This window comes from Leopardus geoffroyi, chromosome B4 (assembly GCF_018350155.1).
Source record: "Leopardus geoffroyi isolate Oge1 chromosome B4, O.geoffroyi_Oge1_pat1.0, whole genome shotgun sequence".
Lineage (NCBI taxonomy): Eukaryota > Metazoa > Chordata > Mammalia > Carnivora > Felidae > Leopardus > Leopardus geoffroyi.
In genome coordinates, this window is record NC_059341.1 from 17,054,235 (window position 1) to 17,076,343 (window position 22,109).

At 43.9% G+C, this 22,109-nt stretch overlaps 1 protein-coding gene across 9 annotated transcripts in view; it reads left to right on the top strand.

Moving 5' to 3' along the window:
• Nucleotides 1–22,109, top strand: part of CACNB2 (calcium voltage-gated channel auxiliary subunit beta 2) — a 390,684-nt gene that overhangs the window by 247,793 nt on the left and 120,782 nt on the right. For 8 of the 9 annotated variants that reach the window (XM_045462677.1, XM_045462680.1, XM_045462678.1 and 5 more), the window contains one exon: nt 9,182–9,301. In XM_045462677.1, coding sequence (XP_045318633.1) covers nt 9,182–9,301 — 120 coding nt within the window. Of the gene's footprint in view, nt 1–7,880; nt 8,338–9,181; nt 9,302–22,109 lie in introns of those variants that run through there. The other variant, XM_045462682.1, reaches the window with a different exon arrangement.

Here is a 22,109-nt window from a genome sequence, read left to right on the forward strand (position 1 = left end):
GGGCTCTGTGTTGACAGCTCAGAGCCTGGAGCCTGCTTGGGATTCTGTGTCTCCCTCTCTCTCTGTACTCCCCCCCTACCCCCCACAGCTCATGCTCTGTCTCTATCTCTGTCTCTCTCTCTCTCGAAAATAAACATTAAAAAAACATCAGGTAAGTGGAATTAGAGATTGTGGAAGGGGGGGAAGGCCTTGGAGATTATCGTTTTAAATAGGATGGTCATGGAAGGCCTCACTGAGAAGGTGAACGCTCAACAAAGACTTGAAGGAGGTGATAGTTGGCAGTGTGGAAATCTAGAGAGAGAGAGAGCATTGCTGGTGCCTGTGAGTGATGAGTGAGTTTGGAGCAGAAAGAAGGAGTCTGTGTATGGGGAGGAGCGTGTGGCAAAAGGAGGCAAGAGGAGATACCAGCAAAAGAGACTTAGAAGGAGCAGCCAACAGGTGAGAGAAAGACAAAGAGAGAGTGGTTTCCAGAAGGTGTTAATGAGAAAGTGCATAAAGGATGGGGAGTAGACTCAACAACCACGCGAACAGCTCCTGATACGTTGAGAAAGATGCATACCGAGAACTGACCTGTGGCCTTAGCCATCTGTCACTGACAGTCTTGGTGAGCAGTGATGGCCGAGTGCAGGGAGACCGTAGCTTTAAGAGGAAACGAGAAGAGAATTGAAGGAAGCCTCAGCAACTTTGAAGCATTTTTGTCTACAGAGGAGAGCAAAGAAATGGGATGGGGGCTGGCAGAGAATATGGAGTCAAGGGAAGGTTTTCTTAGGCAGAGGGGAGTCATATAGCCCGCGTGTGTGCTGGTTAGAATGAGTCAGTGGGAAGGCGAAAGGTAGTGTTGTGCACGCAGAGCTTCTGACAGTATCTATACCCACCGTGACTTCCTGTTACCCAAAATGCCCCGCGTCTGATTCGTTCACTCCTTTTCCCTCATTCAATTTTTTTCAGCAATGTTTGAAGGAAGGTCACCTCGCCCAGGCCACAATTTTTCTGTTTCTTGCCTACTCGTTTCCGTTTTCATGACTGAAAGATAAAGTCTTTGGTAAGAAATTATATAGCGTGAAACATTTTTCTCATCTATCACCATCAGTAAATTGATATTAAAGGCCTAAAAAAACTCCCTTGGTACCCACCCGATGCTGTAATTATGAAGGGAAATTATTTATCATATGTCTAAAATCCCAAACTCAAAGTACCATTAAAATTGGCCCTCTAATTCTAACTTTTCAAAATGGTTCTTTTTACTGGTGTCAAATTATGCGAATTTTGGGCAGGGTTTCTTCTACAAAATATAAACAGCCATCATAGCCTTCCTTTAAGGAATAGGTTGGTGGTAACAGTGTTTTAATATATTACTCTTTTTTTAAATGTTTATTCATTTTTGAGAGAGAGACAGAGTGAGTGAGCAGGGGAGGGGCAGAGAGAGAGGGAGACACAGCATCCGAAGAAGGCTCCAGGCTCTGAGTGGTCAGCACGGAGCCCGACGCGGGGCTCGAACCCACTAAGTTCGTCACGACTCGGGTCTGTACTTGAGTAACTTAGGCTTCAGTGCTGAAACCTAGCAACTGTTCTATTGAACATAGGAGATGCTTGAATCCCAGCCAGCTTCAGGCAAGATTAGCTGCCAAGGAGGCTATCGAAGGCCAGCTTGCCAGAGTTTATGTTCATTTTCAGGGAAAAGAGAGAAATTTAAATAGCCGGTTTCTTGACTTCCATTGTTTTCCTATTCTACTTTTCCACTCTCCGTTGTAGGTAAGTAATGAAAAGAATGCTTTATAATTTTGAGATACTCTGAGGGGGAGGCAGATTTCAGGGTAACAGCCAACCTTTGAGTCCTTCTTTAACACAAAACAGCATTACATCGATGAATGAGAAATTATCTGTTTCATCGGATATTCACTGTGTCTTTTGGGAAGATAAAACTTGAGGTTCTCTGAAGATGTATATGTGGTGTGTGTGTGAGAGAGAGAGAGAGAGCAACCTAGGTTTAGCAAAAATAGAACTAAGAACTTGGAAGTCCTCTTGGCATTTTATGGCCAGTGGAAATGGCCATACGTGTGCCTGACGGACAGAAAGAGATACGTATTCAATGAAAATAAATAGTAGTTGTACGTAGGGATTTGTTCTGGCTTTTCCTTTTATGAACTGATGCATGCCCGAGTTGATGCATCCATTCAGTTTTGAATTCACTTCAAAAGCTGCCTTCCACCTCTGTTGATTATTAGCTTTGTCACCTCGGTCCGGTTACTGGCCTTCCTTGTGCCTCACTGTTTTCTTCAGTGAAGACAGAGATAGAGATCAAACATTAAATTATGTAATGCTAGTGAATCCACCCCATGTCTAACACAGCGTGAAGCCCTCATGAAAAGTGAGCAATTATTTTCATTCATATAGGTGGTAGCCTGATCTTACTAAATGGCAATAAATCTTAATAAATTGCTCTGATTGTTAACATAACGTACGACAATCTCAGAAATAAACTATCTGCTCTTATGAGATAGTACTGGGTTTAGAAGGAAGAAAATCAGAGCACTGTGTTTAAATCTCAGGAGACATGATTTTCCCAATAATGTGGAATTTACTGACAACTTAAATGCCACTTCTGCTTGAGAAATTCAGATAGGAATAAGGACCTGTACTGTCAGGTAATGCCACATAAATGAAAAGGATGCCCCAAAATTCATATTCCAAGTATACTTGAGTATGTACTATCTGCAGGGTGAAAAAATGGTGAGGGGGAAGGGAGGGTGTTGAAAGAAATACTCCTGAAGAAGGAGCATGTTTAGCCACACTGATCTCTTTTCTTTTCAGTTCCTTAAACTTCTGAGTATTCCTTGTCCTCAGTCCTTAGCAGATGCTGTTCCCTCTTCCTGGACATCACTTGTCTTAACACATCCCCAAGCTGACTTATTTTTTCTTTCTCTTTTGGGATATTTCAGCGTAAATCACATCTCAGAGTGTTGGATCATCACCCTGACTAAAATAGCTACTTCTTAGGGCACCTGGGTGTCTCAGTCGGTTGAGTGTCTGACTCTTGATTTTTGGGTCAGGTCGTGATCTCAGGGCCGTGGGATCTCAGGGCCGTGGGATGAGGCAGGCAGTGCCTGCCTCAGGCACTGAGCTCTGAGCCTGAGCGTGAAGGCTGCTGGAAAGTCTCTCTCCCCCTCCTCCTCCCTGCTGCTCACTTGCGTGCATGCATACTCTCTCTCTCTCAAAAAAAAAATATTTTTAAATATAAATAAATAAAATAGCTTCTTTCTCCTCACCATTATTATATCCTCACAGCCGGTTTTGTGTTTTCTCGTTGTGATTATGGTTCCGATCACCTTAAAAAAATTGGTCTTGTTCAACTAGGTTTTTGGGCTCCATGACAGACACGAAGCTTTTGTCTTTTTCACAGTTATAGTCCCAGCATTTAACTTAGAACACATAGACTTGCAGAGTAGTAAGTGCTCAATAAACGCACGTGGCTGATTTTGGATTTGGTTTTGGCAAAATGTAGTTTTTTCCATCAGTATGTATGTTAGTGCCGCAAAGTGTCTAAATTTCCCTATGCTCTTGAGAAAATTGAAGCTAATGTTTTAAATTTTTTTTTTAACGTTTATTTATTTTTGAGACAGAGAGCATGAACGGGGGAGGGGCAGAGAGAGAGGGAGACACAGAATCGGAAGCAGGCTCCAGGCTATGAGCTGTCAGCCCAGAGCCCGACGCGGGGCTCGAACTCACGGACCGCGAGATCGTGACCCGAGTTGAAGTCGGATGCTTAACCGACTGAGCCACCCAGAAGCTAGTATTTTAGCTTTTACATAATCCTACAAGTTACCACACAGGGATGAACTTGCATGGATTTATTATCGTTGCCTCGGGTAATATTTTCACGTGAAGCCAAATGGCAGGCCGATCACATTTGAGATTTTCATTGATCGAATGGGTATGCAAGTTCTATGACATTTGCGAACCCAGGTATACAGTATTCGTGTCAATGCGTTTCATCCCAATAGTCTGTAACATTTTTAAGGCTCTTGAGGCAGGAAATTGTCATTATTAGTAAATGGTAAATGGGTTTTATTCCTGAAGAAACCAACAGTGCAGGGGGTAGCAATTCATTTTCTTAGAGATCCAGATCTCTTCACAGAAAGAAAAAGTTAATTCTCAACTGTGAAAAGAGGCGACAATATGAGAAATGAAAGAATTCTCTCTGCCAGCTAATGCACAGACAATACAAGATGGAAGTCTTTGCCTTTGGTCTTTGGTTTCAGAAGTCCCTCCCATTCCGCTTTTTTCTAAAAGTGTGGGCCTGAGGAATATGGCGGTGGGATGTCTGTCTATCCCATGGCAGGTCAGGAGGAAGCAACTGAATTCAGACTTGCCATTGGCTCAGCATAGTCCTATACAGGAGGAGGGTCATTTGAAGTCTTGAGGGTTTTGGATGGAGCGTAGATTTGTCTAGAATCAGGGCAACCCTGGGATACTGTGAGAAATTGACTTTGTCCAACAACATTGCTTAATCTTCATATGAAGATTCCCTATAAAAATAGATGGACACTTTAGGATCGAAGATGCCATTCCTGAGTAGCCTTATGACTCTCGCTCTTTTGGCTTTAGAAGAGAAAATACAGGAATGCTCAAGAAAAAAAATGATGCTGGCAATATATATGATTGAAACAGTAGAGTACAGCGTCAAAAAAGCAAACTGCATATGGAGAGCCTGGGTGGCTCAGTCGGCTGAGCATCCGACTTCGGCTCAGGTCATGATCTCTTGGTCTGTGAGTTCGAGCCCTGCGTCAGGCTCTGTGCTGACAGCTCAGAGCCTGGAGCCTGCTTCAGATTCTCTGTGTGTGTCTCTCTCTGCCCCTCCCCTGCTCATGCTCTGCCTCTCTCTCTGTCCAAAATAAGTAAATATTTAAAAAAAATTTTTTTTTAAAGCAAACTTTCTATATACAAAAAAAATGTATGCTTTTTGTGCAAATATTAGGCATAAATTGGGGGGGAAAAACAAAAACTGAAGAGTAGTTACAAAGAATGAGGTAATTTGGGTGCGTGGGTGGCTCAGTCGGTTAAGTGTCTGATTTGGGCTCAGATCAAGATCCCATGGTTCTTGAGTTCGAGCCCATCATCGAGCTCTGCACTAACATTATGGAACCTGCTTGGGATTCTCTCTCTGTCCCTCTATCTGTGCCTCTCCCTTGATTGCATCTAGCTCTCGCTCAAAATAAATAAAACAAACCTTTAAAAAAAGCATGAGTTAATCCAGTTAACTAAATTTCCTGTGAGTAAAGCACATGTATTTGGAGTTAGAGGTCTGAGGATAAAAGTGAACGATCCTGGATGAGTTTTGGTAGACGTTAGGGTACAAGTTACGTTTTGGACCTGTACAATGAGGAATGAGAATATTAAGGGGTAGGAAAGGAAATATTTGTAGCCGAACATGCGATATACCCACCTGCAAGGACAAAACTACAGAAGACCAGCTCATCACATTGTAGCAACCCAAGAGATCAAGGGCACATCTTGTAATAAACTTACTCTGGAATTATGGAAATGACAGCCAGCTGTTCCTGACTGAAGACTGCTTGAGGCAGAATGACCCAGAAAGTCCATATGGTACCAAAGGCAAAAACTTAATTAGATATATTACTTCTAACTGCATAAATCCACACTCCCAGAAGGAAGGAGATTAATTGTAATGTGCATGTTGGGAGGGTGACTTTCAAAAATGCAAGAACTCTGGAGGCTAAAACGTGCTATTATTTAATAGTGGTTATCTTTGGGTGGGAGAATTTAAAGTGACCTTTATTTGTGTGTCTCTGCAATGGGTACATGTAACTTCTATAATGAAAATATTTTGTTGCTATTTTTCTGCTACTACTACAGATACAAGGAAAGAAAGTTTATGGTGGCCCCTTCTATCAACCTCACTAAACATCATTTGGGAGTCACATCTTACATTTAAAATAGTCAAAAGTTAATTTATTATTGCAGTATTCAAAAGATCATTGCCAGAAGTCACTGTAGAGGTTTTTTGTTTGTTTGTTTTTTTAACTGCTTAATTATTTAAACCTGGAAACAGGTCTCAACATGACTGTGCAATTAAAAGCTACATCTGATTATTAGCAAAGGACTTTTTAAATCATATTTTGTTCAAAAGGGAACAGGATAGTGCACAGTTATGTGTGTGTTATGCTCTTACACTCCTTATGGGGCTAACTAATGACCGAAACTTTGTATCTTCACTGTGTTGTGAATGGAACCTTCTGCAGGGCGATTGGGTTCAAAATGCTAACATTGGTGACAATGGGGCCTGAAGCCTTTTGTGGGATAAAGCTGTGTTTCTGGGTAATTTTCTACTGTGCTACACTCGCCATGAGAAACCCTCTGGGAAGATTAGGAATCCCCCTAACGTGTGTGGATGGAGAAAATTTCATTTCTCCCTTGTGAATTTTACTGGAATAAGAAATTGCAATGCATTTTATATCTCCCATGCAATTTACATTCATTTCGTAAGAATATAAATAACCCGTTTATTGATTTATGGATAACACACAGTTGGGGTGTATTCAATCTATAACTTATTCTAAAGCCTCTATTCTGTATTTTCTAGCATTTAAGGCATGAAGATTGGTCTTAGCCCACAAAAGAAGGGAGAAAGAGATGAAATGAAGGAAGAGAAAAAAGTAGCAAAGATTTTAAAACCTCCTGTCCTGGGGCACCTGGGAGGCTCAGTTGGTTAAAGGTCAGACTTCAGCCCGGGGCATAATCTCACATATGAGTTCGAGCCCGTGTCAGGCTCTGTGCTGACAACTCAGAGCCTGGAGCCTGCTTGCATTCTCTGTCTCTGTCTCTCTCTGTCTCTCTCTCTCTCTCTCTGCCCCTCCCCTGCTCACACACTGTCTCTCTCTCGCGTGCTCTCACTCTTTCTCAAAAATAAATATTTTAAAAATTCATAAAAAAGTAAAAATAAAACCACTTGTCTTTCATTTGCATGACACTTTACAAAATAATCCCCTTCCCTACCACACAAACAAAAATGTAGTTTGGAATGCAGTGTTTGAATTTTATGTTTACCAAGCCATCTAGAAGTGTGTATTTCTTCGTAAAGAAGAAATGTAATCTCATTGGTAGAGGAAATTAGTAAGTATCTTTTCTTCTCGAGCTTCAATCACCCTATTTATAAAAAGAGTTTGGACTCAGCTATTACATAAATCTTAACTCGAGCTAATAAATCAACCGCACTTTGCAATTTCTTCATAATTGTTGTTCTGACAGTTCATACTGTTGTTTCTTCTAGGGACTTTATTTCAAACGGTAGTTTCTCAGCTGGAGAAGCAGTTCAAAGTCATTTTGAGCTCGGTTAAACTCATTGCTTAGAGCTGTGATTACTTTCATGTCCTAATTAAAGGGGGAGATCTGTCTCCTGCATCTTGTTTGGGAAGTCACCAGCAATCAAGGGCAGTTTGATGCTATGATTGATGAGCACCAGTCATCGCTTTCCACTCTCCAATGATGCCTGCGTGATATTGCTTATCTTTGAATTGTCTTATGGCATAGGATATACTTTGTGTAGCAGGGTAATGGAAAGGGCTCATTAAATGAAAAGATTGCATGCTTTGTCTTTGAGAGGCTGTTTCAACTGAAGCAGAAACATGACAAACATACCATGTGCCTGTTACTATAGAACCGAAAAGCCCTCTCCAGCTGTTTACACTTCGGATGCAAAATGGCAATTTGACATAGACTAACAGTGTGATGTAGGCATCTGCGTAAAAAGGCTACATATGGAGCATGCCCAGTGCAGTGAGTGCCTCCTCCGCCCTCCCCCTCCAGATCTCTGAAGATAAGGCTTGAACTTTGCACTTGCAAATGTCACTGCATACGTTTTGCAATGGGTTTTTTTAAAAAAGGTTCTTACAACTAATTTCCTGTAGCAACCCAAGCGCAAAGAGGAGAATATTTAGAGTAATAAGATGCATTAAGTTGAGAACGAGTTGATGCCTGTCTTTGAATGCACTTGAAGTGTTCTTTATTTTTAAAGCAGCATAAGGCACTCGAGTGTTTGTTTTCCCCTCCCTGGAATGGGAAAATAAGAATCTCCTTGGATTGGAGTCCTCCGGGGTAGGGAGTGAAAGCCCCGGTGGCAGGAAGGGACGGAGAAGAGGGGCTTGCCCAGAGCATGGATAGGAAAGGAGCAGGGGCTCTCCAGGGCTCAGCGCGCACTGAGGATCCGTGCCCGGGGCTGCAGCTGCGGATGAGAAAGGCGCTGTCTGGCTAATGAAGGCCACCTGGATCAGGCTTCTGAAAAGAGCCAAGGGAGGAAGGCTGAAGAATTCGGATATCTGTGTAAGCTCAAGGGCTTTCGTCTGGGGGAGATTCTATATTGTCGTTGCTTCTGCTGTTGTTACAGTGAGTGCTGGCAGGGGCTCCTGTGATTTAGTAATATGATCCTGATTGCAAGACAGGGAGCGAGGGAGAGTCCTATAATTTTCCGAGCTCCTTTGCCCGTGTTGTGATTTATTGCCGTAGAAGCCATCCCGGGCAAGTGTTTTCTTTAGGCAGCTTTTATCAAACGTCTATTTAAAGCGATAGGAAAACGTGTTGCTTAAAGATTGAGTGAAGCTGGCTGCTGTTGCCTTACAGTTTTGTCCGTGAAGGTATCAGGTGAATGAAAAGGTACAAAAGGATGCTTAAGATTACCGTGGGAGTCATCATCTCCCGGTAGTGACATTTTGGAGAATTCAAGTTTATGACTGGTTAGGAGTTTCTTTTATGGGTTTTTTTTTTATTATTATTATTAGACGTAGCTTCTTTCTACTTGCAAATACTTGCTTTAGTGTGTAGAATGTTCTCGAAGCCATCCTTGAAACCCCTCTATGCCCTTCAGCCGGGCACTGCACCACGGAGCTGGTTTAATTATAAAGGGACTTGCTCTGGCTTCCAGAAAGGAGAGTAATCGGAACATAAGACTTGGGAAGGAACGGTCACTTGGTAGGCACAGCTCACCGAGGGAACGGTCTGCAAACCAGAGCATGATTTTTCTCGATGGTTTGCCACAAAATGGATTCTTTTCTCCTCTTTTCAGGAATTTATGGCATCATCTAGGAAGCTAACTGCTGTGTCAATGAGACTTTTCCAATGCAAACATCATAGATGGAATCTATTTTAAAATGCAAATTTCTCTCCGAAGGGTTCGGCAGACTCCTACACCAGCCGTCCGTCCGACTCAGATGTTTCTTTGGAGGAAGATCGGGAGGCGGTACGCAGGGAAGCAGAGCGACAGGCCCAGGCCCAGTTGGAAAAAGCAAAGGTAAAACCGTTTCTCCCCTGCCAAGCTCTTTCTTGGCCGCTTGTGCTGGGTCTGTGATGGGCCACCTGTGGAAGTTTCGTTCGAAGCCGACGGTTGGTGTCTTACGGCATTTCGTTGGTTTTCAAGGAGTACCAGAAATGGAGTGTGTTGGATTGATTTCCTTGATAGGAAAAGGAAGTGTGATACATGAGAGTGGCCTTGGCTTTTCCGTTGTGTTGTAATCGAAGCAACTTGTTTCTGTGGGTGGATAGTTGATGGAGGCACTCAAAAAAGGATCCCCAAATCTACAAAGAGGAAGACCTGCTTCTAATCACAAAGGGATTGCAACTTCATTATTCCGGTAAACTATTTCTCTGTTCAGGAAAACCCCTTTCCTCAGGGCAATTGTATATTTTCTTAGACTGGAATGGTCTTTTCCCCAAATTTTACTGCATAGGTGTTTTGTAATCGTATTTTCTTATATTTAACAAAGGGATTGCATTCTGCTTTTCAAAAATAAAGCAATAAAGGATTTTATGGGTTCAAAATGTTCCTTCCTTTGGAACATGTTCTCCTCCATTCTAATAACAAAGTGTGTATATGTGGAAGGGGGAACTGGAAATCAGATATAAAATCTGTAAGTATAGTATTTAGCCAAGAGGATGGTGCATTTCATTTCACGCATGGTAATGATTTGAAATCTTTTTTCCCGTGGAGCCATTCAAATGGCAGCAATTTCTAAAGCATAGATTGTTTTTCAAAGTTACGGTATCTTGGCTTGTGTGACACTTGGTAACTTTTAAATGAACACCTTTCACGCAGTCGTTCCTTTTTGGTTTTGGTTTTGGTTTTTTTTTTTTTTTTTTTTGAAAAAAAATTTCTTTGCCAAAAAGAATTAGGTACTGTGTTGATCTTGCTAAAAAAACAGTCAAGGGTGGCACGAGGCACTTTGGCTGGCTGCTTCATCTCTGAGAGGAGTAAAATCTCCGTGTGTTGCTATGGGAATTGTGGCTTGGAGATGCTGGCTGGAATGCACGGACGGTCCTTATGTAATATTCATGGCCTCTCGCACAGCTGCCATAGTCGTTTACAGAGCAACTGCCAGGAGGCCTTGACTTTTAAAAAGCAGTCTTTCCATACATCAAAACGGTGTTCTCACCTCAGCTGGCAGGGAGGTCATTTCCAGATCTGACACCATCTTGACCGCAAGACGGGTCCTACCCAGCAGGAACAGGGAGCTGATGAAGCAAGGCGTGGGCATGGTTTGCTATCGGCTCTTCTACTCAACCAGACTTCACCGTTTAAAACCTGATGATGCCGCAGTACAGGTGAACTCGGAGGACATCACCCCAAGTGAAATAAGCCAGTCACAGAACGGCGAGCCCTGGGTGGCTCCACTTACACGAGGCATCTAAAGCAGTCCGATTCCCAGGAGCAGAGCCTGGAATGATGGTTGCCAGGGGCTGGGAGGAGGAAGGGGGCAGTTGCTAATCCACAGACCTAAAGCTGCAATTAGGCAAGATGAATAAATTCTAAATGTTTTCTTAATGTTTATTTTTTTGAAGGAGAGAGAGACACAGTGTGAGTTGGGGGTGGGGGTGGGCAGAGAGAGAGGGAGACGCAGAATCCAAAGCGGGCTCTGGGCTCCGAGCTGTCAGCACAGAGCCTGATGTGGGGCTCAAACTCACAAACCACGAGATCATGACCTGAGCTGAAGTCGGACGCTCAACCGACTGAGCCACCCAGGTGCCCCAAGATGAATAAATTCTAGAGATCTGTTGTATGACATTGTGCCCGGAGTTATCAGTCCTGTACTTTGCACCTCATAGGTTAAAAGGGTAGGGTAGATCTCTTGTGACATTTCTTACATACATATATATATACATATATATATATGTATATATATGTGTATATCTTACACGCATATATATATATATATATAATTAAGTACTGGAGAAGATTAAACAGTGAATGTATGGCTAGCAAAGTTAATTGCCACAAGTTTGCCATGTAGCTAATATATGTTGAGTTTGAGAATCTGAATTCTTTATTCTATATTTTGCACCAGGGTACAAAGAAAAGTCTTGGGGGGGGGGGCGGGGAATAACAGTTTGTGTTCCAGAAATAAGAGTGTTGTATTTGCACTAATTTATTCGTGTGATTTTCACATACCAAAATTAAACGGTTTTCCAGATTCGTGTCACATCAGCATACAACCCTGTGTCTTGTAGGTTTGGTTTTTAAAGTCTTCAGTTACATGCTTGGGGCGTTTTTTGTCCATGACTGTGTTTCCGAAGCCCTCCATTAGGGGCGCCTGGGTGGCTCTGCCAGTTAAGCGTTCGGCTTCTGCTCAGGTCATGATCTCACGGTCCGTGAGTTCGAGCCCCGCATCGGGCTCTGTGCTGACAGCTCAGAGCCTGGAGCCTGCTTCGGATTCTGTGTCTCCCCGTCTCTTGGCCCCTCCCCTGCTCATTCTCTGTCTCCCTCTGTCTCTCAATAAATGTTAAAAAAAAATTTTTTTCTTTAAGTCTTCCATTATGTGATACAGCTGCGTAGAACTGTTAAATTTATCTTTTAACCAGCCTGGACGAAAATATTGATCCCAGACCAAACCAGGTTCAAGTTACTTGTGATACAGACTAAAAAGTTTATTGTTACGAATGACTTAGAAGATGAGAGGAAAATGCAGGGAATTTAAAACAAAGGCAAAACAGTTGAAAGACTGTTGCCTGTGTTTAATGAAAGGAGTTTATTTCCATCCATGTTTCTTTCTTAAAATTTGGTCAATATCTTGAACCTTTGATGTATTCAAACGAGCGAGACACTAGGATGAGGGAGAATAGGAGTATGTTCTGAAAGAACACGGAAGGACTAGGATTTAAGGGTACTTTATGTGAAAATCGTGGTTCGGTGGGTCTGGTTTATTCCTGAAGAATGGATGAGGAACAGGGATAGGAGAAGCCTTATTCATTAGCTTGTGTTTATCTGTTCCCCTTTCACCGTCCCTTCCTTTATGTCAGTACGACTTTGCCAGCCCTTTTATATTTTTTATGTAGTCATCTAATTTTTAAGTTTATTTTGAGAGAAAGAGCTCACGCACAGGTACACGCGAGCAGCGGAGGGGCAGAGAGAGAGAGAGAGAGAGAGGGAGGGAGGGAGAGAGAATCCTAAGCCGGCTCTGGACTGTCAACGACGAGCCCCGCGCTGGGCTCGAACTCATGAACCATGGGGTCAAGACCTGAGCCGAAATCAAGAGTCGGATGTTTAACCGACTGAGCCACCCAGGTGCCCCTGTGGGCCCTTCTGTAAAATGAAGCCTTCAAGCTTAAAAATACATGAATTCGTCATTTAATTTTAGATAGTTGAAAACACATTGCACATCCATTCTGGAAGAATCGAAAGCTTTGCACATTTCTGTTGTAACCATCATAGCATCTCTCAAACGGGAAGACTTTCTCAGTGGGTGCTGTATCTCACTGCTCCCACAGATCACATGCAGTAAGGCTGTGCAAATGTCTGGAATAAACCTCAGTATTTCAGATCCTGGCCCTCTTTAAATATGAACTACATGATCCTTAATTGCCTTTAAGAGCATGTCTATAAAATAAGGTGATTGCCAAGTACGAGAAATGAGAGACGCTGCCTTTTGAAATTAAGTGACCTATAAAAGTTTCTATAACCAGGCACTCTGTGCTTCCAGTGAAAGTCAGTACTTTTCCCTCCTACTTTGTTTCTCTTAAAATAGTAAACTCTACAGTGAACAAATTATGTATTAATTTTGAGGCACAGAAAGATCAGCTGACATGACCTTGTGTTTGTAGCTTGGGGTTTTCCTCCTAAATGCATGTTTCAATCCTTTTCAGTTTTTATCCTGCTTTGCAAGTCTTGCCTTATTGAAGCTGGTGCCCTTTGATTTTTGCCTTTATTCTCATGCTGATCTTTTTGAAAAGACAGCTTTATTGAGGTGTAATTCGCTCATTTGAAGTCTACAATTCGGTGGGTTTTAGTTTGTGCACAGACATGTGCAACCATCATCACAATCGATTTTAGATATTCACTGCTCCTTAAAGAAATTCCGTGTTCTGGGGCGCCTGGGTGGCTCAGTCGGTTAAGCAGCCGACTGCGGCTCAGGTCATGATCTCGCGGTCCGTGAGTTCGAGCCCCGCGTCGGGCTCTGTGCTGACAGCTCAGAGCCTGGAGCCTGGTTCGGATTCTGTGTCTCCCTCTCTCTGACCCTCCCCCGTTCATGCTCTGTCTCTCTCTCTCTCAAAAATAAATAAACGTTAAAAAAAAATTAAAAAGAAATCCCGTGTTCTAAGTTAGCACTCCCTACTCTGTCTCTCCAACTCCCTCAGCCTTAGGCAACTACTACCCAACTTGGTGACTCTTTTGATCTGTGGATCTGGGTATTGCATATAAATGGAATCATGAAGTAGGCTATCTGTTGTGACTGACTACCTTCACTTAGTGATGTTTTCTTTCTTTCTTTTTTTACTGTTTATTTTTGAGAGCGCACAAATGGGGGAGGGGCAGAGAGACAGGGAGACTGAGGATCTAAGCAGGCTAGGTTCTTACAGCAGCGAGCCTGATGTAGGGCTCGAACTCATGAACTGTGAGATGATGATGACCCGAGCTTAAGTTGGATGCCCAACTGACTGAGCCACCAGCTGCCTCGGTAATGTCTTCAGTGTTCATCACGCTATATCGTGTGTCCGTACCTCATTCCTTTTTATTGCCCAGTAATATTCCATTCATTGTATGTGTATATTACATTTTATTTACCCATTTATCACTGGCGGACATCTGGGTTGTTTCCACTTTTCGCTCTTGTGGGTAATGCTATTGTGATCATTCACCTACAAGTTTTTTGCACGAACGTATGTTTTTGTTTCTTGTACATATATATCTGGGAGTGAAGTTCCTGGGTCACATGACCATCTTTTTAAATTGAAAGAATAGGGGCGCCTGGGTGGCACAGTCGGTTAAGCGTCCGACTTCAGCCAGGTCACGATCTCGCGGTCCATGAGTTCGAGCCCCGCGTCGGGCTCTGGGCTGATGGCTCAGAGCCTGGAGCCTGTTGCCGATTCTGTGTCTCCCTCTCTCTCTGCCCCTCCCCCGTTCATGCTCTGTCTCTCTCTGTCCCAAAACTAAATAAACGTTGAAAAAAAAAATTTAAATTGAAAGAATAACTTTTTTCTTGTCCCCCTTACTCCCCAGAGCTGATCCCTTCTGCTGTATATGCAGATACTCTGAGTTAGGAAGTCTGGATGTGGAAAGGACTGGAACAGAGACGAAACAGGTTCAGTGCAGTGTTCTCAGCAGAATGGATTAACATGAAATTTTAAGTTGACAGTTCTCTCAACAGTGAATGTCTACTTATTAAAGAAATTGTACGGGGGACAGTTGGTGACTACACGGGATGTGGAGCCACAGAGAAGCTTCACTTTTTTGACATCTTGCCAACTTGAAAACGTCTTTATTCTAGCCTCACATTGAATTAATAGTTCAGTGAGGTATAATATTCAGGTATGATGAATATTCTCTTTTGCGAATTTTGAAGACCTTAGTTTGTTGTTTCTGCCAGCACGTTTGATATGCTCACCAGTGTTATTTGGGTTTTGAGGGTTTTGTTTTTTTAGTTTTCTGCAATACATAGAACTGATCGGCCTTTGGTATTTGGAGATTTTGCATTGGTGTGGCTTTCGTTGATCACACCCAGCTTCTCATATGAATGTTCATTGTGAAGGACTTGTCACTTCAGTTCCGGGAAGTGACCGATTTTTATTTGGTCATTTTTTCCACTGTATCTTCTTCTTTTTCGTGTTCTCTAGTTTGTCAGATGTTTGACTGGACCTTTCTTCTGATTTTTTTTTCCCTCTGTCTCCCAGTCTTTTGGTCTTACTGAGTCTTTGACCACTTATCTTCAAACCCATCTACTGAGGTTTTTGTATTTGAAAATTTCTAATTCCCAAGAGGTTTCTTCTCCGCTCCCTTTTTATAGTTGGCCGTTCTTACCCCATGGCTGTAAGATTTTCTCTTATATCCCATATGCTATTAATTTTAATTTTTCTGTATGTCAGTGCCCTTCAGACTTTTAAAATTTGGTATTATTTTTACGTACTGGAGACTTTCTTCCAAGATTTGCTTTTTGACGGTCTATACATAATTAAGAGCAAGACCTTGTACAGCTCCCTGGAAGCTGTTAAGTGCAATGGCAATGCTTTTTGTTGATGTTTTGTAGGTGTAGAGGAGAGGGAGTGCCTTTCATTCCGTCTGGTCAGTGTTCCTAGCCCGGAGTCTCTAGCCTTTTGGTGCTTTACGTTCTCACTGTCTCCACTTTGTTAATTGCCACTATCATTTTTTTTTTCTTTTTTTTATTTTAGAGAGCCTGCATACAAGCAGGGGAGAGGGGCCGAGGGAGAGAGAGAGAGACAGAGACACAGTCTGTTTTTTTCAATTTGTTTAAACATTTGTTCATTTTTGAGAGACAGACTGTGAGTGGGGGAAGGGCAGAGAGAGGGAGACACAGAATCGGAAGCAGGCTCCAGGCTCAGAGCTGTCAGCCCAGAGCCCGACGCGGGGCTCGAACCCACCATCTGTGAGATCATGACCTGAGCAGATGCTCCGTCAGCTGAGCCACTCAGGCACCCTGAGACAGAGAGAATCTTAAGCAGGCTCCATGCTCAGCACGGAATCCAACACGGGTTCCATCCCAGGACCCTGGGATCATGACCTGAGCCAAAATCAAGAGTTGGAAGCCCCAGGGACTGCCCAGGCTCCCTGCCACGATCCTTTTCTCTAGTCTGCATTTTCGTCAACTCTGATTTCCTGTTCTATCTGTGGATTTATACTTTCTCGAAAAAAATATTTTTAGGAAGAAGCATATGTTCATTTGACCATGTTTTATTCCCTCATATTCATCAGTAAACATACTTTATATAAAAGAGAAAAAGTGTTTCTCATATTGCCTTAGTCCGTAAATGCCTTAGGCATTGGGAGAATCGAACCCAATTGGAAATATTCCCCGAACTAGCCTTTTCAGAAGAAAGAAGAAACATGACTGTGTTTATTCACCTTCAACCTGAAGATGACCTTTCAGTTTCAAAAATATTAAACATTTTTTAGTGGTATTTATTTTGAGAATGAGAGAGAGACCACGTGAGTGGGGGAAGGGCAGAGAGAAAGAGGGAGAGAGAATTCCAAGCAGGCTCCACACTGCCAGCACAGAGCCCCACGTGGGGCTTGAACCCATGTAACTGTGAGATCATGACCCGAGCCAAAACCAAGAGTCAGACGCTTAACCAACTGAGCCACCCAAGTACCCTGAAAATATTCTTAAAAATGTGTCTGATTGAGTAAATTCTGTGGGAAGTAGGAGAGAAGTCTATGCATTTGCCTATATTGCATACTTTCTTAAACCTACAGGATAGACTGATGGAGAGAATCCAAAGAACACGTGACAGGTATTAGATTAGAAAGGTACTCCTGGGGGGGGGGGGACATGTTTAATTGGTGAAAATCCAGCAGAGAGATCTCCTCATAGAAAACAAAAATATGGTAGACTTTCTTAGGAAAGTATTTGAAGCTAAAATTGTTTTCCCATCACTGATCTCAATGCTGTCTTTTAATTTTTGCATTGAAAAATTGTCAACTCTCCTTTGCTCATAGCAGTCACCTTCCAAACAAAGCTAGTTAACTGGCTAACTATGTCCAATCTCCAGCAGCGTGGGCTAGTTTATTGTCCCAATACACGTTGGCTAACATTGCCTTTTTTTCTACCTGTAAGAAATCACAAAGTGCATGTGAGCCCCTGACCCCGTTTCAGGCTTCTCCATTAACTCGTAAGTGTGACTGGATAGGTATGGCCCTGTCCCCTGGTGTAATTCTGCCCATCTCAAATGGTAGGTGACGACAACAATAGTAATAACAGCAATGACAACATTTCCTGCAGGATTACTGCTCATGGTAGACGATTTGAAAGACACAAAAGGAAAAGCAAAGCTGTGTGTCTTGAGAGCATTTTGAAATACTTTTGAGCAGTTAGGATCACGAAGTACGTATAGAATTGGTTCCTGGTCGGGGCGCCTGGGTGGCGCAGTCGGTTAAGCGTCCGACTTCAGCCAGGTCACGATCTCGCGGTCCGTGAGTTCGAGCCCCGCGTCGGGCTCTGGGCTGATGGCTCAGAGCCTGGAGCCTGCTTCCGATTCTGTGTCTCCCTCTCTCTCTGCCCCTCCCCCATTCATGCTCTGTCTCTCTCTGTCCCAAAAATAAATAAACGTTGAAAAAAAAAAAAAAAGAATTGGTTCCTGGACAGCCCTTTATGTCAGAAAAATCCTCCCATGTTCTCCCAGTTGGCTTTTGCCATGGAACAAACTGCTCTCAGTAGCTTAGAGTCACCACCATTTTAACTTGGGCCCCATTCTCTTCTGCGTGATCACCGGCCAGCTGGCGGGTTGGCTGCTGACCAGGTGACTGGGAGGGCCTCCTGCACGTGTCTGCAGGTTGACCGCTGTCCGTGTGGGGGTCTCCTTCTTTTCTAGATGGTCTCTCATCCCTCAGCAGGCTGGTTAGCTCTGTCTCATGCTTGCTTGAGGGTTACAAGCACACCAAGAGACACCAAGTCCCAGTGGGCGACATTCGTGTCTTTTCTCGAGTCCTGTTTGCTAGGGTCCTGTTGGTGAAAGCAAGCCATGTAACTGAGCTCAGAATCAGTGTGCAAGGGAACTACTAAGGACATGGATCCGGCTAGTGAATTGTTGTGGCCGTTTTCTTTTCTTTTCTTTCTTTTTTTTTAAGTTCATATGTTTATCTTGAGAGAGAGAGAGGGAGGGAGAACCTGAGCAGGGGAGGGGCAGAGAGGGAGGGAGAGAGAACCCCAGGCAGGGCTCCTCGGCCCCAGCGCAGAGCCCGTTGCGGGGCTTGAACCCACGAAGTGTGAGAGGCGAGATCAAGAGTTGGATGCTTAATCAGCTGAGCCACGTACGCGCCCCCTCATGTGGCCATTTTCTGTGAAGAGCCTGCCCTGCCATTTTGTCTCCCTTCCCGTTTTGGAAAAAGAAATCTCTCCATACCTTTTTTTTTTTTTTTTTTTTTTTTTTAAATGTTTATTTATCTTGAGAGAGAGGGAGAGCACTTGTGCACAAGAGAGGGAGGGGCAGAGAGAGAGAGAGGGAGAGAATATCCCAAGCAGGTCCCATGCTCATCATAGAGCCCAATGTGGGGCTCAGTCTCACGACCATGAGATCATGACCTGAGCCGAAACCAAGAGCCAGAGGCTCAACCAAGTGAGCCACCCAGGCACCCCTCTCCATACCTTTTAAAACAAACAACTGCCAGGCACCTGGGTGGCTCAGTCATTAAGCATCTGACTTCAGCTCAGGTCATGATTTCACAGTTCATGAGTTCAAGTTCCACATTGGATGAGCACGAGCCCCAATTCAGGCGAGCCCTGCTTCTCTCTCTGCCTCCCTCTCTCTCTCCCTCCCTCTCTGTTTCTCTGCCCCTGGCTCACTTGTGCCCTCTCTCTCAAAATAAAATAAAATAAAATAAAATAAACATCCATCTTCCCTCACATCCCATCTCTCCCTTCCTGTTAGTGCCAACCTTAATTACACCAGGTTTCACCCCCCTGTTTCCATTTTTTTTCCTTCTTCCCCACCTCTTTGAAACTCATTTCTGTCTCTTGTCTTTCCACTGATAGTGACAGAAAATCTCCTGGGACTTTCTAATCAAGCCAGTTGACTTTTTCTCCCGTGTACCCTTGACTTCTCTGGAAGCCTCCCTTGTTTCCCCCCCCTACTGTATCACCTTCGTCTTTTAGCTTTTGACTGTGACACAAGTCTATTTCTGCAACCTCTCTGGTTGATCCTTTTCAGCCTCTTGGGCTGCTGCTTTTTGTTCCCTCCCCTGAAGTATGGAAGTCCGTCCAGCCACATGCTCAGACCTTGACCTCCTGGCATGCCCTTGGTTTTCCCACTGATGGGCTCCTCAGGAGCTGCTGCAGGGGCAAAGGGGCGCCCTGCGATGTGTTCTGTGCATTCCTTCGGGATTCAGCCAGAGCAGCTCGCTCCATTCATGTGACATAGTGGGACTCCCATGTATGTCTTACTCTGAATATAGAGCTTCACCTCGACACCGAGTTTTAAACTGTGGCTACCTTCCGCTTACTGCCTTGTACTTCCCACGGCTTCCGCTTTTTGTCCGCAGCTCTGCCCCAGCCTCTCTCCCTAGCGTTAGTAATGTCACGCCGTCTTCTCTTTGGTGTCCCTATCAGTTCTGCCCCGCCACCCCCATGTAAAATGGAGCTCCCATTTTTTCTCTCAAACCCTTTCTTCTCTGCGCTTTCCGACCTCTGTCAATGTGTGCTTCGTCCTCCTAAGTGAAGCCTTAGTGCCCGGATGGCAAATCTTTAACATAAAGGGTCAGATAGGAAGTATTTCAGGTGCCTCGGGTCTCGTGGTCTCTGTCGCATCCTCTCAACTCAGAGAAACCTGGATTCCCATTCCATCTCTGCCGTGGACTGGCCACCGGACCTTCTGCTAAGTTCCGCGTGAAGCGGGTTCCCAGTCGGGTCTGGGTTGGGCACAGACGAGGGACACATGGCCCCTGCCATCCAGTCCAGTGTCCAGTGGGGAGTTCGTATTAGAAGTTACGAAACCGCTCTCGCCATTCCTCTTGAGTTGCCTCAGGTCACCCACCATACGCTGTTTGGGGACTGCTGCATTCAGAATTTATTTAAATTCAAGTTAGTTAACATGCAGTGTAGTATCAGTTTCACGAGTAGAGCCCAATGATTCATCACTTGCATACACACTGAGTGCTCATCCCAGCAAGTGTCCTCCTTAATGCCCATCGCCCGTTTGTTTTTTTTTTTTTTCAAAAAATTTTTAACGTTTATTTATTTTTTGAGAGACAGAGACAGAGTGTGAGCAGGGGAGGGGCAGAGAAAGAGGAAGACACAGGATCTGAAGCAGGCTCTAGGCTCCAAGCTGTCAGCACAGAGCCCAGTGCGGGGCTCGAACTCATCCACTGCGAGATCATGACCTGAGCCGAAGTCAGACGCTCAACCGACTGAGCCACCCATGCACCCCATTGCCCATTTAACCCATCCCCCCACTCAGCTCCCTTCCAGAAACCCTCAGTTTGTTCTCTGTATTCAAGGTATTAGTTTCTAGCTCAGTGGTGAGTGCCGTATGGCAGATCAGTAGGTCCAGTGGCTGCAGACCTGAGTAGGACGTGATGGGCGTTGACTCCCTCACGTCCTCTTCACAGCATCTCATCGCTTGCGGTCAGATTGTGTCCCATCCATCCCCACGACTGAGGCTCGTGTCCTGTCTCCTGAACTAGACTTGGAGCCCCTTGAGAGTAAAGGTGTTCTCCGTGCTTCATCTCACTGGTACGGATTCCTGCCTCAGCTACCAAGAGTGAGCTAGTGTCCCTTCTTGCTCTTCTCATGTCTTCTCTTCTGAGTAACATCTGAGTATTTTAGGAATGAAGTTACACGTTGTTCTGTATTTCCATATGGTTCTATTATCTTGGCAATTTACCTATGAGAAGGGGTAAGAGTTGCATGTTTTGAACATAGCCTGGTATTCTATCTAATTCAACACTCTTATGGTGGATTTATGGTTTTATTCACGGAAGTTCTAGAGGGCCCCCACTTAAAACCACAGTCTTGTGCAAGAATCCATATAAGGACTGTTAACATAATACAGACTTCTGGCTCTTTCAGAGCCATAAATGGGTTGGGATGGAATATAAACTTTGCAGCTCAAGCTTTTTTTTTTTTCTTTCTTTCTTAGAGAGCTGTAACTGAACATCTTTGTTGTATCGTTATAAACAGAGCCATAAATACATGATTCTTCTCCGTTTTCTCTACCCAGTTTGAATGGGGAACAGCACAAAGACTTTTACACCCCGTTTAAAGTCATCCTTTCCCTGCTCTTCCGTTTTGCCCCCACCAACAGCTAAATGAAAGATGTTGGAAACTGTGAAACAGGAGAATGTATTCGATTAGCAAACATTTAATAAGTGATTTTGCTGCTCAGTTAGGAGCTAAAGAAGGGAAATTGAAGATGTGTTAGATGTCGTTTCTCCCTCAGGAAACGCATGTTGTAATGATGATGCCAGACATGTGGGTCACTGGGAGTAATGTGTTAAGTGTTAAACTAGCAGCAGTGGCTGGGGGTAGGGGTGGGGGGCTGGAAGACCCCAAGGAGGGCAGTTGGGATTATAGATACCTCCACTGTTAGTTAGGCGAATGTCTCTTTGGGGGCACAGACTTTGCTAACCTGCACCATGCATTTTTTTTTTTTTAATTAGAGCAGGGACAGAGAGAGAGAGAGAGAGAGAGAGAGAGAGAGAGAGAGAGAATCTAAAGCAGTCTCCATGCTTAGCACAGAGTCCAATGCAGGGGCTCAATCTCATGACCCTGGGATCACAACCTGAACCAAAATCAAGAGTAGGTGCTCAACCGACTGAGCCACCCAGGCGCCCCACAACATGCATTTTTAAGGCTAGCAAGATTGATTGGTAAACGAGGGGTCCGATAAAGGCTGATATTTTGGTTTAATTTTGTTTAAACCCCACTTACTTCCAATTCACCTTGAACTAACCCTCTTCATCATTTTGAAATGTACATTTCAGTAGTGTTAACTATGTTCACACTGTTCTAGAACAGGTCTGTAGAATGTTTTCATCTTGCAAAACTGAAATTCTATTCCTTCTAAACAACGGCTCCCTATCCCCCCTCCCCCCAGCCCTTGTCAGCCACCATTCAACTGTATATTTCCATGATTTTGGCTACTCTGGGTATCTCATATCAATGGAA